The sequence below is a fragment of the Dipteris shenzhenensis genome, chromosome 30, assembly GCF_047967505.1.
Source record: "Dipteris shenzhenensis isolate YYH24624 ecotype China chromosome 30, Dip_SZ_1.0, whole genome shotgun sequence".
In the NCBI taxonomy this organism is placed as follows: Eukaryota; Viridiplantae; Streptophyta; class Polypodiopsida; order Gleicheniales; family Dipteridaceae; genus Dipteris; species Dipteris shenzhenensis.
This window is the reverse complement of record NC_141625.1, coordinates 18,939,007-18,957,574: the sequence shown is the minus strand read 5'-3', so window position 1 is coordinate 18,957,574 and position 18,568 is coordinate 18,939,007. Positions and strand designations below refer to the sequence as shown.

At 44.1% G+C, this 18,568-nt stretch overlaps 1 protein-coding gene across 1 annotated transcript; it reads right to left on the bottom strand.

Moving 5' to 3' along the window:
* Positions 1-604: 604 nt before the first annotated feature.
* On the bottom strand, positions 605-16,631 carry LOC147881803 (beta-glucosidase 25-like). Its single transcript, XM_087401917.1, has 13 exons — positions 16,383-16,631; positions 16,075-16,141; positions 15,938-15,996; positions 15,653-15,728; positions 15,501-15,572; positions 15,306-15,399; positions 14,997-15,222; positions 14,739-14,857; positions 14,390-14,622; positions 14,191-14,234; positions 2,511-2,616; positions 2,286-2,391; positions 605-894 (listed from the first exon to the last, which is right to left on the bottom strand). The coding sequence occupies exons 1-13, from the start codon at positions 16,449-16,451 to the stop codon at positions 720-722; spliced, it is 1,446 nt and encodes a 481-aa protein (XP_087258043.1). The 5' UTR covers positions 16,452-16,631; the 3' UTR covers positions 605-719.
* Positions 16,632-18,568: the final 1,937 nt, after the last annotated feature.

Here is an 18,568-nt window from a genome sequence, read left to right as displayed (position 1 = left end):
CATTCATGTGAAGATATAAGCGATCATGACTTCATTTCGGGTTCTTACAAATGTACATCTATTGCTCGTGGCCTTTGCTTGCACTGATGCTGAAGCTGCCTTACATGTTTTTACATAGGAAACTATCTTGTTTGCACAATGGTTGCCCCTCTTGGCTAGTCAGATGATGGCACTGCTTTGAAGGCTGGATGCTTATTTGCTATTCAAAGCTCTCCCTCTATCGTACTTGCTACTATGGCTTCAATGTTTGCTAATAGCATTAGAGCTGGCTTCCATGTTGACCTTTTAGAAGCTAATGCTCACGAAGTTATACATTTCCCTCTTGCTTTGGATATCCTCCCTTTAGCTACACATGTTACACACACACACACACACACACACACATGTGTGTGTGTGTGTGCGTGTGTTTGTCCATGCACATACACATGCACACACATGCACGTGCACACACACACATGCATAGACACACAATTGCTCATTTTTATGGCTCATTTGATTGTAACTCAATGTGTTCTGAGAGAGAGAGAGAGAGAGAGAGAGAGGCAGTGACCAAAGTTTTCCACATATGTGTGCATGCACAGGAGATTCAAGAGTAGAATTGTGAATTAAACAAGAGAAGCTTAAACTTTCTCCTCTTCCCATATTTGGATGTATGTATCATGTACACTTGCACTGCATGTTGAGAGGTGTTGATGATATGGTAAGATTCAACTATGTAGCTACTTAGCTAGAAAAGAGGATAACCATTTAGCGGAGGCTTTGGGATAACGAGGGAGTTGGCAATCGCTAAAGTCCACATAGTAAAGTCCGAATCGGTAATTATAGCCATTCATCCATTCCCAATTGTCCATGAATGTCCACAAGAAGTAGCCCTTGAGATTTACTTTGTCTTTCCTGCACAAAATTGCATAATCACCATTGTTAATCAAGGCATGAAAGTTGCCAGCTAGAATGCACATAGTCACCATGGTTAAATTTGGCATTTTTTCCTCTTATGAGAGATTCCCGTGAAGCTCTTTCCATGTTTCGAAGTTGCCACTCATGTGTTTCTTCACTACACCTTAAGCCCTAATGAAAAAGTGTTTTATGGAAAAAACTAATTTCCCATGTTAAATAATATATTATTTGTTAAAAGTGTGGGTTTTATACCTTGATTGCCTAATAGAATCTTTTTTCCACAAAAGTCATTGATCTCAAAAGCTCAATGGTTTTGTGGGAAATGAAAAAAAATTGGGAAAAAAACATGCCACCTTGGCTTTCCAGTTCCCACAACTACCACTATTCCTGTAAGGCCGAGATAAGGCCTTTAGAGGGCTACTCCTAGAAATAAGCATAGCTCAAGTGAACCCAAGTAGAAACCACATCTTTATGTTTTGTAGCAAGGATGAAACATCATCTAATTGGGAATTGGTATTATCATTATGTTGTGCAAGATGGAAGATACGTTGTTTGGGGGGGGATGGGAAATAGAAGTATGTCCCACACATGTCACCCCCTTAGAGATTGACTTACGTGCTTGGTCCGCTTTGTAAGGCCTCCTTTCATCCTTAGAAAGTGGCTTACGTACCTTTTACCCCTTTAGAACCATTGATGAGACATGCCCTCTCTCATTTTCCCTTGGATTGTTATGTGATGTACAAATGGAAATATGCTCTTCCAAGGAAAAATACATTCAAAGGAGCCATCCTTATTTTCCCTCCTTTTCTCGACCTTGACATAAAGACCTATAGTGACATTTCATGGCCCAAATTTGGTTGTAATCTGGTCAGCTTTTTGATTGGCCTAGATTTCCTTTTTGTTTTTGTTTTTGTTTTTTTCCCCCATGCACCCACCCGTTCACACACTCATAGGGGCACATTTGCCTGGGACCTATGCTCTCTAAGCAAGATTCGAACGAGGGTAGCTCCATGGGTAAGCATATGCCTTACCTTAGTCCCTGAGCTGCCGTTGCTTTAATGTTGGCCTAGATTCATACATTCAGCTAAGATAGTATTCATAGAAATCCTGTAAACTACATACAATGAAAATGCTACATTTGTAATTTTCTTTTCCCTCAATTTTGTAAAGTTTAATTTTTTAAAGCAATTTAATTACATTTTAGCTTAAAAATCTACAAATTCTTAAAGAAAAACCTAAAAAAAGATGAAATCAAAAGTTTTGTGGGTGATTTGTTGGGGAAAATGTTGTGTGTGAGGCTATGTTCAAAAAGAGAAAAAAAGAATATAAAAGTTGAAAAAGCAATGTGTATTAAAAACGTGATGGATTTCTTTGGAAAAAAAAAAAACCTGATGGATTCAGCTGCCTCTTGGAAATGCTCTGTGAGGAATTTGATCCTATAAGGGTCGTCCAATGCCTTCACCAGCTCCACTCTCGCTTCAGGATCCGGCGTCCCTGCAGCATTCAAACACCCATGCAATCTAGTTTTAGCCCTTAATCTTAAGCGTTACGTCATCGTTTTTAATTTGTTGCGACGGAATATATTTACTATATATCATCGATTTTCTCAATACCGTTCTCCGTGATGTAGAGTGGGATGTCGCCATATCGCTTCTGAATCCACGCCAGGGATTTCCTCAACCCCCATGGGCAACTCCGGAACCAGTGATCAGGAGGACCCTGCACCCAATAATATATCATAATTGGAAATCTCATCAAATTTTTATCGTCTCGCGGCAGTAATCGGTAGATCAAAGATTACTGGAACATGAAGGTTACAATTGTTTGTAGTTGAGTACGGTAGATCACAAGGCTACTGCTGCAATATGGAGGTTGCAATTGATGGTAGATCACAAGACTACTGCAATATGGAGGTTGCAAACGTTTGTAGATCATAAGACTACTACTGCGCCATGGAGCTTGCAACTGTTTGCACAAAAGCAATTACTACTTTGAAGCTAATTAGTTGGGAGATCCTATCTAATTGTTGGAGAGTAGCTGCATGTTAGATATGCTCAATGCCCCACCCTCGTGGTAACAACCAATGGTCCAAGGTGCTCAAGTTGTCAGATGAGGTCTATCAATGAGACCGTTGATGGTAGAAAGGTGATTGTGTGGGAGTCCCTTATTCTTGCTGGGGCCTGGTAGCCAGCTGGGGGGTTCCAGAGGGGCCAACGGCCCCCTTGGTGGGGGTTCGAGGGCGAGAGTCCCTGAGGCGATGTTATAGGGAATATTTCCTAAATATTCCATGGACGACTAGTCAGTTCCACTGACTATGTTGACTAGTCGGCTCCACCGACTAGGTTGACTGATCGGTTCCACCGACTACGTTGATCCGACTACTGCCCTCATAGGTAGCTATAAAGAGGCAACCTCCCCAGTCCATTGTATCAAATCAGCTCAGATAAAAATAGATCTTCTAGCTAGTAGCTCTTCACCTAGTATCTGTTTAGATCGCCATCTAAGCTCCACTATGGGAGCGCATGGGTGGACAGAGCCATCATTTATACTACATCAGTATTGAAGGAAAATTTTGTTCCTCTCCAGTTTGCTGTGTACTCTCTATTCTTTGTTTAGTTTTTGTTCCGCTGCGCCATGTAATTTAATATGGTACCAGAGCCCAGACGGCTCTAAGGATCGAAGAATAGAAGAGAGGCGAGGGCTTCAATAACATATGGAGCAGCTCAACAGGAAGTGGCTCAACAGGAAGCGGCCCGAGTTCAACAGCTACTATTGCACCAACAATTTAGGTGTTGAGGATTTGCCCACCAGCCTTCATTGAAGGCAAGCTAGAGATGGTACGAACTACACTCTATGGAAGTTTAAAATTACTGCTATTCTAGATTCTCATATGAGCTTCTGGAGATAGTACTGGGGACTTTAACCCAGAACCACAAGGAACCCCCAACCTAGCAAATCCGGGGAGTATGATATCTCCTAGTGCCGACCTTCTACAAGCTTGGAAATGCAAGAATGCAGATGCTCTGTGTGCCCTGGTTACAAGTACTACTGATAGTGTTTTGACCTTGATTCAGCATACATCTAAGGCAAATGTGGCCTGGAACATATTAAAGAGTCAATATGAGAAGCGAAATCAGACAAGGATCCAGAACCTGGAGAATTAGCTCGTAATTGAGAAGTTTAATGAAGGAGAGACAGTGGAGGCATTCATAACCCGAATCAAAAATCTGTGTGGCCAGATGGCTGGTGCTGGGATATAAAAGACTAGCGAAGAGCTAGCTCGGCGGTGTCTCTGGATATATCCACCAAGGTTTGATGGACTGGTAACAGCGCTTAACACTTAGGTGAGACCCCAACCATTGTCATTTGAGGAGTTCAGTGCTTTACTTATGGAGGAGGAATTGAGGCTTAAAGCTCAAGATGGAGGCGGCAATGGGAATTAAAGTTCCTCCACCAAAGGTGAGTCCTCTACTAGTGGTGACAAAAAGAAGAAGGGCGGCAAGAAGAAGTTTCAGGGAGGATGCTTCTACTACAAGAAGAAGGGTCATGTGATTGCAGATTGCTAGGTCAAGAAAGCAAATGAAAAGAATGGTACCTTGAAGAAGACAGATAAGGGGAAAGAGACAGCTAACACAGCGGAAGCAGAGTTGAATCTATTTTTGGCCATTGAGGAAGAGTGTTCCTCAGTTCAAGAAGCGTCAATCCCTCATTCATGGGTGTTGGATAGTGGTGCCTCTCGTCACATGACCTGCAAGAAGGGTCTATATTGTTCCATGTAGCCACTACAGGAATCCATCACCATGACGGTTGGAAATAACACAAAATGCCGTGTTGAGGATACAGGTACGGTTTCATTTGTTTAAGAAACTATCTAATGTGTTGTATGTTCCATAAATCAAGAGAAATTTGTTGCTTCCATAACTGACCTTGACCATGAGGTGAGGTTCAACAAGAGAGGAGCAAAAATTATGGATAGTGCCGGCAATCTTGTTGGCATAGGAGTAAGGAGGAACAACCTATATGAGCTAAGTGCTCTTACAACCACCGCTAGAGTGGCCACAAGCAGACTTTGGCATGAAAGATTCGGCCACATCGGATTTGCAGTGCTGAAGGAGATGCAAAAGCAAGGTATGATTGCTCACTTACCTACAGTAAAAAATAGAGCAAATGCTCCTCTAGAGTTAGTGCATGTTGACTTGTGCGGTAAGATGCCTACATAGGCCTTGGGGGAATCTTCCTATTTTTTATTGATTGTCGACAACTATAGTAGGAAGATGTGGATGTACTTTCTTCGCAAAAAGACTCAAGCTTTTGGTAAATTGAAAGAATGGCTATAGCTTGTTGAAAATGAAACAGGGAGAAAAGTGAAGAAAATCAAATCGGATAGTGGTGGTGAGTTTCTACAGAGTTTGGAGATTTTTACAAGAGCAAAGGGATCAAGTGACAAACGACGACACCACATATACCTCAGCAAAATTCAATTGTTGAACATCGAATGCAGACCACTGTGGAGATGGGGAGGTGTATGTTGAAAGTGTAAGAAAACAATACAACATCTGTGCTCAACAGATAACAGGATCTCATACGCAAGAGAGAAAAACAGATAATATGGAGAATCAAAAATTTGATTACTGTAGAACTGATACAATAGATGGCGCTGCCTCCCAGCTGTGCGCTCCTATGAAAGAAGCTTTGATGGCGAGCTAGAAATAGTAGAGGACAGAGGCTGGATGCTAAGGAATCAGGGTTGCTATAGCCAGTGATGAAATGGGCTTCATGGGCTTGCTCTTATATAGCCACTAGTCATAGTCGGTTGGACCCAATTGGGTGACCGACCCAGTCCACCCAAAATGCTCGACTAGGGGTCGACGAAATAGGCCACCGACCACATGACCTACGGGATCATCTGGGGCTCCAAACGAGCCCTGCAACCCGAGTGGGCTGCCCCAAGAAATGCTCCATTTACCCTCAATGCGGTCAGTCATGGTATGCCTTCCCGCACTTGCATGTAGCCTATTGGCAGTGTGCCAACTTTGTTAAGCCATCAGGCCATACATGGCCCCCATCTGGTGTCCAAACCAGGACCTACCGGATAACCGAGCTACTCAAATGCCTTCTCCTCATATGGGGGGCTTGCAAGTAGAGTTAGTTGGTTCCCACTTAGTTATACGAGAGTGGAGCATTGATATCTAACACCCCCCCTCAATGTCCACCCGCAAGTGAACTTACTTTTTCAGCCCAATGCCAAGTCGATGAAGATGCCTCTCCAGCAAGTCTCTTCCAAGAGCCTTCGTGAAGATGTCCGCAGCATCTCTGTAGTGGGACAGTACACCAAGTCGATCTTTCCATCCATGATGAGCTCATGTACAAAGTAATATTGAATCTCAATTTGTTTTGTACAAGCGTGGAACACCGGGTTCTTTGCAATCACCATGCAACTTTGATTGTCACATGATAACTGCGTAGGCTTGTTCTGCACTGCACCCATGTCCCCAAAAATCCTCCTTAACCACACTGCCTCGCAAGAAGCAAAGCATGCTGATTTGTACTCAGCCTCGGTAGAAGAAAGAGCAACTATAGGTTGCTTCTTGCTGACCCATGACACAACTCCAGATCCAAGTGAGAAACAGTAACCTGTCACTAATCTCCTACTATCCACGTCTCCTGCCCAATCTGAGACACAGAATCCGATCATGATGTTGCCCTTGGTATAGGTGATGCCATAATCAAGTGTGCCTTTGATGTATTTTAGCACCCGCATCCCTGCCCTCCAATGGTTCTCCCGGGGCTTATTGGAAAACCTGCTTGGTACACTAGTCACAAAACTGATGTCTGGCCGTGTGCTGCACAAGTAAATCAAGCTGCCCACAAGCCTTTTGTACTTTGCTTCGTCCACCAGTGGTGATAAATCCTCGTTTGAGAGCTTCACGTCAACCTCCATAGGGGTACCAACTGTCTTGCACTCAGCCATGCCAAATGCCTTCAGTATCTCTCCAGCATACTTCAGCTGTGAGATGAAGATCTGTTTTGGCTCTTGCCAAACTTCAATCCCCAAACAGAAATGCATCAGTCCGAGGTCTGTCATTTCAAACTCTCTTCCTAGCAAATGCTTTGTCTGCGAGATCTTCTCGTCATGGTTCCTTGTTATGACAAGGTCGTCTACATAAAGGACCACGATCATACACTTGCCTCCTTCTCTGAAGATATACAAATTTGCATCAGATGGGCTCCTCTGAACCCGTTTTGCAAAAAGTAGGCATCAATCCATTGGTACCATGCTCGTGGGGCCTGTTTCAGCCCGTAAAGTGCCTTGTTCAGTTTACAGACTCTACCTTCTGAACCGGGGATCACAAAACCTGGTGGTTGTTCACATATACCTCCTTGAGATTCCCATTCAGAAAGGCGGATTTTACATCCATCTGAAACATGGGCCAACCTCCCTGGGTAGCTAAAGCCAAAACACTGCAAATTGTGATTAATTGAGTTGTGGGAGCAAAAGTATCCTGATAATCAAAACCATGTACCTGTGCAAATCCTTTTGCCATGAGCCGAGCCTTGTACTTATCCAACGTGCCGTCGGACTTGTACTTGGTCTTGTACACCCACTTGGTGCCGATTACCTTGCGTTTTGGTGGATGATCCACAAGGTCCCAAGTGTCGTTCTTCATTATGGAGCCATACTCCGACTGCATAGCCTCCACACACCTATCATCACCCTGTGCCTCTTCAAGACACTTGGGTTCATCAGCATGGATCACCTTTGTCATCAAAGCATAGTTGACCAAGTGTTCCTATGCCCTTCTTTGCTCCTCTAATCTCTTGGATTGGCAGTGTTTGGATGGTTCCTCCTCAATGGTTGGAGGTTCTCTGCCATCCAAAATCTGCTTTACCTACTTTGGGAATGGCCGTTGCCGTTGTGGTTCTGCAGGCTCTTCTTCATCTCCTTTATCTTGAATCCTCCCAAGCACCATTGGGGGAGTTCGGTCTACTGTTGGTGGTGGTACTGGATGGATATCCTAGTCCTAGTTGTCTGAGAAGGATGCGGCTATTCTGAGAAGACCACATCGTGACTTACTATTACCTTCTTGGTAACAGGGTTATAGAGACGGTAACCCTTCGCCTCTTGTAGCCCAAGAAAATACACTTCCGACTCTTCGGTTCCCATTTGGTCCTGTTAGCATCAGGAACATGCACAAAACAGTCACATCCAAAAACTCTAAAATGTGCAGCTGAAGGTTTCTTACTAGAAAAGGCCTGCAATAAAGTCATCCCATTCACAGCCTTCATGTAGTTACGATTCAGAATGTAAACTGCCGTGTTACATGCTTCAACCCAGAAAGTCTTTGGCAAATCTTTCCCTTTCATCATACTCCTGCCCATTTCACAGATGATGCGCATCTTGCGTTCTGCTACTCCATTTTGCTGTGATGTATGTGGCGGGGGTTTCTGTCTCTTGATCCCGTGACTTTTGTAGTAACTTTCGAATTCAATTGATGTGAACTCTCCACCTCTGTCTGATCTCAATTTCTTCACCTTTCTCCTTGATTCTTTCTCGCCCATTACATGCCATTCCTTGAACTTACTAAAAGCCTCGTCTTTAGTCTTTAGGAAGTATATCCATATCCTTCTACTGTAGTCGTCGATTAGCGTCATGAAGTAGTAGGAACCACCCAAAGCTTCCGTCTCCATCTTTTCATAGAGATCCGTGTGAACGAGCTCTAGAGGAGCCTTTGCCCTGCTGGCCTCTTTAGGAAAGGGCTGCTGATGTTGCTTGCCCATCATGCAAGCTTCACATACATCAAGCAGATCTGTAATTTCTGGTAGGTCTACAATCATTCCACTTTTATGCATCTCCTTCAAAGAACTAAGGTTTAGATGACCAAACCTCTCATGCCACAGCTTAGTGTTCTTTACATCGGCTCAAGCATTGAAAGCTGAGAGTTTGTAGATCCAGAATCTGTGCACCATTCTTATCGAAGAAATGGACAACAAGTTCCTCTTGATATCTGGCACATAAAGAACATCGGACAATTGTTTTATAACTCCATCTGACTTGAGAGCAATCGTACCTTTTTTTTTTGCTGGATATTTTGCAGCATTGCCGACTACTACCAGGATGTCATTCCCTACTGGCTATAGAGAGGTATACCAATCCTTCCGACTGGTCATGTGATGCAATGCACCATTGTCAATGATCCAAGGTTCATCCGCACATACATGAACTGCCTCCATGCAAATCTCCTCAATTGCTACGAACAACTCTACTAGTACTGCCTACGTGCTGTTGTTGGACTCTTTCTTTACTCCATTCTTCTCATCTGCAATCTTCTTTCGGCACTCATTCTGCTTGTGCCCTGCCTTGTTGCAATAGAAGCACTTGATCTTCTTCTTTCTCTTTTTATCATCAGAAGAAGATGGGTTACCAGAGTCCTTACCCTTACCTTTCTTTGATCCAGCATAGAAAGCCGAATCTTCTCTAGTCCTCGTCTTTTGATGCATCTTCTCCTCCAAAAGCATCGTGTTGAAATCCTCAAAGTTAAGGGGCGGATTTTTGTTCTGCGTATTCAGAGCCGTAATAAGACCATCATACTTTGGTGGGAGAATCCGTATGCACCTTCGTGCTAGATTCTCGCTGGTGATGGTGATGCCAATCGTAGTCATCTAACCGCGCAAATTCTTCACCTTGGTGATGAACTTCTCTGCCGCCTCAGACTCAGACAGTTTCTTGTTCACGAGTTGAGTCTCCAGATTCTGAATCCGCGTCTGATTCATGGTCTCGTACTGATTTTTCAAGACCATCCATGCCTCCTCTGCTATGGTGACATGTTGAATTAACGCCATGACGGAATCACTTACACTGCAGACAATAGAACACAGCGCATCTGCATTTCTTCTTGTCCACACGAGAATCTTATTCGCAATTAGTACTATCTGTTGTCCTGCATTGGCTAGATCCGGCCAGCTTCACGTCCACCCCAGTAGCAGTATCCCAAATCTCGTATGCGCTTAGGATGGTCTTCATCTTGAACTTCCAAAGTGGATAGTTAGAGCCGTCCAGCTTTCTGCTTTCGCCGAATGGTGGGATTCGTAGTCTTGCGGGCTGGGCCATCTCTCACAATCTGCTCGCAAACAGAAACACACTACCAAATCTTCTTGCTAGAGTCCAAGCTCTGATACCATGTAAGAAAACAATACAACGTCTGTGCTCAACAGATAATAGGATCTCGTACACAAGAGAGAAAAATAGATAGTATGGAGAATCAAAATTTTGATTATTGTAGAACTGATACAATAGATGGCGTTGCCTCCCAGCACTCTTGTGAAAGAAGCTTCGATGGCGAGCTGGAAACAGTAGAGGACAGAGGCTAGATGCTAAGGAATTAGGGTTGCTGTAGCCAGTGATGAAATGGGCTTCACGGGCTTGCTCTTATATAGCCACTAGTCATAGTCGGTTGGACCCAATTGGGTGACTGACCCAGTCCGACCAAAATGATCGACTAGGGATCCAAAGTAGGCCACCGACCACATGACCTACGGGATCATTTGGGGCTCCAAACAAGCCCCGCAACCCGAGAGTGGGCTGCCCTGGGAAATGCTCCGTCTACCCTCAATGCGGTTAGTCATGGGATGCCTTCCTGCACTTGCATGTAGCCTAGTTGACAATGTGCCAACTCTGTCCAGCCATCAGGCCACACATGGCCCCCATCTGGTATCCAAACCAGGACCTACTGGATAACCGAGCTACTCAAATGCCTTCTCCTCATATGAAGGGCTTACAAGTAGAGTTAGCTGGTTCCCGTGCAGTTACACAAGAGTGGAGCATTGATATCTAATAAAAAGGTACTGGACTACCAAACCACTTTTGGGCTGAGGCTATCAATACTGCCGTTTACATCCTTAATCACAACTATACAAAGGCACTCAAAGGTAAAACACCACATGAGGCTTACAGCAGTAAGAAGCCATCTGTCTCCCATTTCAGAACGTTTGGGTGTGAATGCTATGCGCATGTCCCAAACAAAGAGAGAAACAAGCTACAACAAAAAAGCATTAAATGTATCTTCTTAGGCTATTGTGATGAGAAGAAAGCCTATAATATGAAAATTTAATATGAAAGAAGGAAAGAATAAATTAAGGGAAAATAGGGGAAAGAAAATAGGAAAAAAAAAGAAGGCTTGTAAGGAAAATACAGAGAAGTAAATAAAGAAGAAAATGAGGGAACATTTGAGAAGGAAAATGTGAGGGAAATGAATGGAGAGTGAGTGAAAAGAGGGAAATACTAGGGAGAGAAATTGAAAGAGGGGTTTGGGGGAGGGGGGGGTTGTCGAGGGGAGATCTAATGAGCAAGTGACCAAACCAATTGAGGAAGGGATAGTAAGTGTGTGTGTGTGTAAAATTTGACAACACCCCTTTGCATAGTGAAAAGACAAAAGAGCGAAGCTAGACAATGGAATAGGACTAATCATATTGAAGGAAAAGTTTGTACGTCAGTGAATCCCTGTTTATAAAGGAAACTAGCAATGGGCATTTTGTAGAAATGACTTTGTGGAAACTGTATAGAAGTTGAGCTTGGATAGGTCCTAGTAAGCATTACTTTTATTGAAGAGGTTGTATGACTGAGAGGCAAAGATCATAGCAAGCCGCGATGTGGTGTTTAGGGAGCAGCCACATGCAGTGGAGGCAGAGAAGAGCTCTTTCACTTTATCATCAAGCGAAGAGGTAATTCACTATGGACCTGTCTGAGGAGCTATAAAGGAGGAGGAAATATCAGATGACGAAGGTATAAGTCACCAACCTATTGTTACACCACCAAAAAAGCTATTGTGTGATGGGTAAGGCAGCTCTACGACCATGATAACCAAATGCCTATGTCTGTTAAGCAGCATGCAAATGGACCAAGGCGGTCTCAGAGAATCGAGGAGCAAAGGAGGGCTTCTGCTCACATAGTTAATATGACCTTGATGGTTAAGATTATTGTAGAAGTTAAGGAGCTTGCGAGTTTGGAGGAAGCACTTGCAGACCAAGATTGGAAAAACGCTATGCAAGTAGAATATGACATCATCATGAAGAATGAAACTTGGGAGCTGGTAGATCGGCCACCTAACAAAAGGGTTATTGACACCAAGTGGGTTTGGAAGGTAAAGTATAAGGCCGATGGGACTTTGGAAAAGTACAAAGCCAGATTGGTTGCACAAGGATTTTTGTAGGTTGAAGGGTTTGATTTTCAGAAATCTTTCGTTTCGACTATCAAAATGACCACTATTCGCATAGTACTATCGGTGGCTGCTCATAAAAAGTGGCCAGTTTATCAAATGGATTTTAAATCAGCATTCTTGAATAGTGACCTCAAGGAGGAGGTATACGTGGCTCAGCCACCAGGGTTTGAGGTCCCCTATTTTGAGAGCAAGATATGTAAGCTGAAGAAGGCTCTGTACGGCGGGCTGAAACAGGCCCCAAGAGCATGGTACCAACGGATAGACAAATTCTTTCATAAATTAAACTTCAAAAGATGTGCCTCAGATGCTAACTTGTATGTGTAAAGGAAAGGTGGAAAATCTACTATTATTATTCTATATGTGGATGATCTCCTTATTACAGGTGACTATGAAGACATGATTCAGTAGACTAAAAAGGCATTGAGCATAGAGTTTGAGATGACAGACTTAGGCTTGATGCACTACTGTTTGGGGATTGAAGTCTGCTGGCAAGAGCCAGGCAAGATCTTCATCTCTCAGCAAAAATATGCAAGGGAGATCTAAAAGGCATTTGGTATGCCTGAGTGCAAGGAGATAGCTACACCTATGGAGGTAAATGCGAGGCTGTCTATGGAGGATGCCTCACCTCTAGCAGACATCAGGAGGTATAGAAAGTTGGTCGGCAATCTCATCTATCTGTGCAACACTAGACCGGACATCAATTTTGCTATTGGCATTTTGAGTAGGTTCTCCCTAATAAGCCTCAGGAGAATCATTGGAATGCAAGGATGCTGGTGCTCAAGTATGTGAACGGTACTCTTGATTATGGCATCACCTATGGTACGGGCACTTCCTTAGCTAGTCATTGTGACTCAGATTGGTGGGTTGGAGATGTTGATTCCAGGAAATCAGTTTCTGGATATGGTTTTTCTTTAGGTTCATGTATCTTCTCTTGGATCAATAAGAAACAACCAATAGTGGCATTGTCTTCTACCGAGGTTGAGTACAAGGCAGCATGTTTTGTTGCATGTGAAGCATTGTGGCTGAGGAGGATCTTATGGCACATGGAAGTACACGAGGATGAGGCAACTGTGTTGAGGTGCGACAATCAAAGTTGCATGGCCATTGCTAAAAATCATGTGTTTTATGCGTGCACAAAACATATAGAGATTCAGTATCACTATGTGCGTGATTTGATCGAGGACGAGATAGTGAAATTGGTCTACTGTCCAAGAGAGCAAAATGAAGCAGATATCTTCACCAAGGCACTCGGGAAGGATCAGCTTTAGGGTCATCTTCAGAGACTCGGCATTGGACCGAGAAGGTAGTTCACCTACAGGTGGACATTGAGGGGGGGTGTTAGATATGCTCAATGCCCCACCCTCCTAGGAACTGCTAGTGGTCCAAGGTGCTCAAGTTGTAAGGCCCCCATATGAAGAGAAGCCATATGTGAGTCCGGGACACTGGATGGATCCTGACTTGCATGTCAGATGAGGTCTATAAATGAGATTGTTGATGGTAGAAAGGTGATTGTGTGGGAGCCTCTTATTCTTATTGGGGCCTGGGGGCCTGCTGGCCCCTAGTTGGGGGGTCCCAGAGGGACCAGTGGCCCCCCCGGTGGGGGTTCGGGGGTGAGAGTCCCCGAGGCGACGGTATAAGAAATATTCCTTGAATATTCCATGGACGATTAGTCGATTCCAGGTTGACTAATCGACTCCACCGACTATGGTGATCTGACTAGATCAATTCAGATCAGATCAGATCTTCCAGCTAGGAGCTCTTCACCTAGTATATGTCCAGATCACCATCTAAGCTCCACTATGGAAGCGTACGGGTGAACACAGCCATCATCTTAACACCGTGTTAATAATTTAACACTACGCTTCTCTACCAAACGCAATTCATTGATATGATTCTGAATCTGATTTCTCAGCAACTACACGATGTGATATCCGAATCCTATTTTCTCAACTACTCGACGATGCGATATCAAAACTACTCCACGATGCGATGTCAAAACAACTGCTATCGTAACCTCGCAATGCTTATAAGCAGAACACCATAAGACAAGTACACGAATATTTAAGCTTGCACTTGCCATGGGTTCTCCGAGTTGCTTTCCATCAGCATCGGTGTACTTCCCTGGTACAAACCGATTCCATTGGTCGTCGTCAGGATTATTTGTGCTTCGAAGAGTTAGTTCAGATTCGTAATCACTGTTGATTTTGAGAGGCTATTCGATATGGATGAATTTGAGAGTTTACGCCTGATTCTTGACGAGCACAAGAAAAGCTTACATGAGAAAGTCGCCCGCGCATCATCCATCCATCCGTTCGATTCATGATTAATGCCATTCTTTTCTTCTTTTGCTTTCGCGGTTGTCCACATCGCTGTGTAGTAGTTCACGCCTATGAAATCAGAGCTTCCTTTTAGATCTCTGCTTTCTTCTTCACTGAATCTCGGCAATCGGTCGCCCACTCGCTCTCGCATCAATTCTGGATAGTCACCAAACATTAAGGGGTCCATAATCCTGTGCACGATCGGTTCCCGCAACTCATCAGCAAACCAAGCGATCCATGAGGCCGAAATTTGCATTCTACTGGTTTAATTAGCTTGCACCGCATTCTAATTAGCTCGTTTGCTCACCAGCCACTTTCGAATTCTCGGAACCGCTCGGCAGCGTCCTTGTCTTCTTGACATTGCGAATTCAGTGGCTCGTACCATATGACGTCCACACTCAGACCGATCACACCTAATTGTTCTTTCTGAAGCACGTGAAACATGTGACTTTCGGATGAAGGATCAAGAAAGTGAACTCTACTGGAAAGAACGTACGGAAGATCACATGAATTTGCTGGGATGGACAACTAGCTGTGCAGTTTGGAACGGCTGAGAGGATCATGCCTGATAGTTGGCTCTGTACATTTTCGCAACGGCAGCATGAGCTAGAAGCTGGTGATGAGCCACCAGATACGGTTCGGTGCTTCCTTCCGAGACTCTTCCAGGTGCCATGAGTCCGAGGTCGTAGGCAAGCAAGGACATCAGGTGTATCTCATTGAACGTTATCCAATGCTTTACGCGACCACCAAAGCTCTTGAAGCATGCATTGGCAAAGATCAGAAAAGGTTTTCTGCACAAGCAAGTGCAGGCCCAAAGTTCGTAAAGAATGAAACCAAAATTTATTCCTGAAACTGATCCGGGAGCAAAACTTACATGATATTCTTGGTTCTCCAGCCTTTCACTTCAGGATCATCTTCAAGAAATTGGGGCAGATCCCAGTGATACAGAGTAATGTAAGGAATCAAGCCTGCAACATCAGCACACTTCGTGTTATCCAGCTATTCTGAAGTCAAGTCATGCGGAAAGTGAGTATTGACGTAATCGAACGCTCATTTTGGGCGGCCATGCCTGCCTCAACAACGGAGTCGAGCACGGAATTGTAATAGGACACGCCCTCAACGTTGATTTCGTACGAATTATCTGTGGAGAAGCAAAAGTCTGTGAGTTTTCTGTGAAGAAACGCCCGAAGATTTCTAATCGCACCTGTATTGAGGAGTCACCTGGAAAGAGACGAGGCCACGAGATTGAGAAACGATAGGCATCTAGGCCCATTTTTTTCATCTCCAAGATATCCTCCTGCCAAGAAAACCCCAAATCAGCATCTTAATATTTTCTCGTTGACACAGATCAGGTGCCAGAGTTTGATCATTTGATGTATCAAAGCCAACGGCCGCCGCGGAAGCAACTGGTTACTGAGATCACCATTTCAAGTTGTAACTGGACCGTGAATCAAACTAAAGCAAGCAGAAGCCGGCGAGTCTTTCTAACGAGATAAGATCCTTAACCTGAAACCTGTGGAAGTGATCGCAGGCAACTGCGGGCGTGCTTCCATCAGCAATCTTCCCTGCAATTATGATGTCGATTTTAGTGCCGAAACGCAAAGCGCAAGAGAGAATTTCACGTTCGGCAAAGTGCAGTCTACCAGGAACGTCGGCGAAAGTATCCCAGATGCCACGTCCGCGTCCACCTTCCGAAGCAGCTCCCTCGATCTGCAAATCAAGCTGAATAAATCAGAGCAAAGCAACGGTAGAGCAAACCAGAAACACAATCTATGGGGGCAAGCTACAACAAGGAAAGAAAGTCTATTTATGATCAGAGGGCTGTAGATATGGGAGAGAGCGTCGAGGAGAGTGATCCAAACAGCGACAGAAAGGAAGAAGAGCTGCAGAAAGCTGTTGTGTATAAGGAAGCAAGGAGCGATGGCAATGGGAGGAAGAGGAGATGACTAACTTGAACAGAGCTGGTGGCAAAACCGAAGATGAAGGATGTGGGGAAACAGGAGGAGCGTGAACAAGCCATTCATGCCTTTTGCTCTATCAACATTCCATTTCTCACATTTAGCTCATATTTAGAGAGCCACAATATTTGAGACGCTTTCGAGATTTTATCATACCCTCATTGTTTGTATCATTTTATCATAGTCTCATCCCCCTTTCTCTCTTTTCAATAAACTTTTCTTTCTTTCTGTCCCTTCATGGTATCCATCTTTCAAAATTAATATTCCCTATGCCCCCTTGGAAATTGTACTACTTGGAAGGGCATCTCTCCCCGTAGGGTTGGTGGGGATCTTAGATAGGTTTGAGTGGCACACAAGGTGATGGATTTCAGTAGCCCACATGAATAGCCTTTCCACCTCACCACCTCCACATGTTTCAATTCCCTCTCAGGATATCCCAAATGGCCAATGCATTTGCCTGCCTCAATGGCTACTCTAAGTGCTGTTTGCAAGCGTTGAAGTCCCCACGAGGATTGCCATACAGTATAAGAGGGCCATCCCCACAATCTCTTTTTGAGTCATAAGACTCTGTTATTGCATCTTTAGTTAGACTAAGTTGTCAAAGTGTGGATCGTACTTAGCCTAATCTATCACTCAATGAGCATAAAGATCTCGAAGGATCAAACCATAGAAGAAACTCCATGAGAGAGAGAAAGCAAGTATGAAACACTCAATCTATTCCAAATGTGCTATATCAACAATACATGATAGGCCTCTTATATAGAGAGTGCCCTTTGAATAGTCAACACTTGTGGGATCCTCTCATCCACATCTCTCCTTGTGGATATCCTCAATCCACATCCTCACATCATGTAGTCCACATCCTAGGGTGGCTACTTTGATTCTTTTCTTAGCACATACCTTAGCTTCTAATTATGTGCTCATGGCACCACAACTCTCAACACCTCCCCTTGGTGCCATGATCTTTTGGCTACTGCAAGGTGGTCAGATGTGAGTTACAAATCCATCACCTTCCCTTAGTGCATGCATTGCTACTTAAGGTGGTCAAGTGTGGTTTTTACATGTCAATACCTCCCCTGGGTGCTTTCATAGCTACTCTCAGGTGGATAGGTTTGATTTTCAAACATATGGGCTGAAGGTGGCAAGGATGTTGCTTCTCAATAAATGTTGTTCTTGTCATTGTCTTCTTTGCTTGACATAGCTTGGTGCATGATGCTTTGTTCTTCTATGTGCCTTGATGCTTTATATGTGGATGCCATGTTATGTGCTATGGTCATCTCATGCACTTGTGCTTCTGGCTTGCTTGTGACAGTGATGTGTACATTCATGCTTTGATTTGTCATTTGTTGCAAAGGTCTTACCAATTGATTTCTTTCAATATTGGCAGTGTCTAATTGCTAACAATGATTTTGATTTGATAGGTGCGTAGAGCTCAAAAAGACGATCACTTTTCCTTTTTGGAGCATGTGCAAATTCCTCCTGGATTGCAAGTTATGGTTTGTTGAAGATTCTGTGAAGAAGAGGGCTTTTCATGATGTGGCAAAGGCTGTTCACATGCTGCACTCACACTGTGCTTAGCAAGAAGCTGTGCTTAGGTGGCACTTGGTGATGTGGCACAACTGTCACCAAACTGAAACTCAACCAACCTGTAACTAAACCAAACCCTGTGTAACCTAACCAAACTCTTTGAACTCAAGGTTAGATAAACTTAACCATGGTCCAACTAAACTGAACCTAACTATAAACTTAACCAAGGTTAAAGTTAACCACAATTAAACCCTTATCTGCCATGTGTCCTTATCTTGGGACTGCCATGTGGCCTAAGGTTCAACCTTAGAGGAGGAAGAAAGACGCTTCCGGCATAGCCTTCAGCCCCGTCACTTCCTGCTTCCGAGCTTACAACTTTCTGCAACTCTCTGGTGTAGAGCACATTTGCTTCCTTCGTCTGAGCGTAGAGTGCAGCATCTACGAATCTCTGGCTTTCATAGATTACAGCTTTGAACCGCCACCTCGTATTGGGCTATGGCCGGTGCAAGCTACGCTGCTCGTAGCCTCTCCATCTCATCTGCAGCCCACATTTGCTCCACCTCCTGTAGCTCTGCCTCTCGAATGGTAGTGTTCTTAGTGTAGTGGCTCTAGATGGCCGAGATGCTCATGAAGGCTGCTCTTGTGAAGCGAC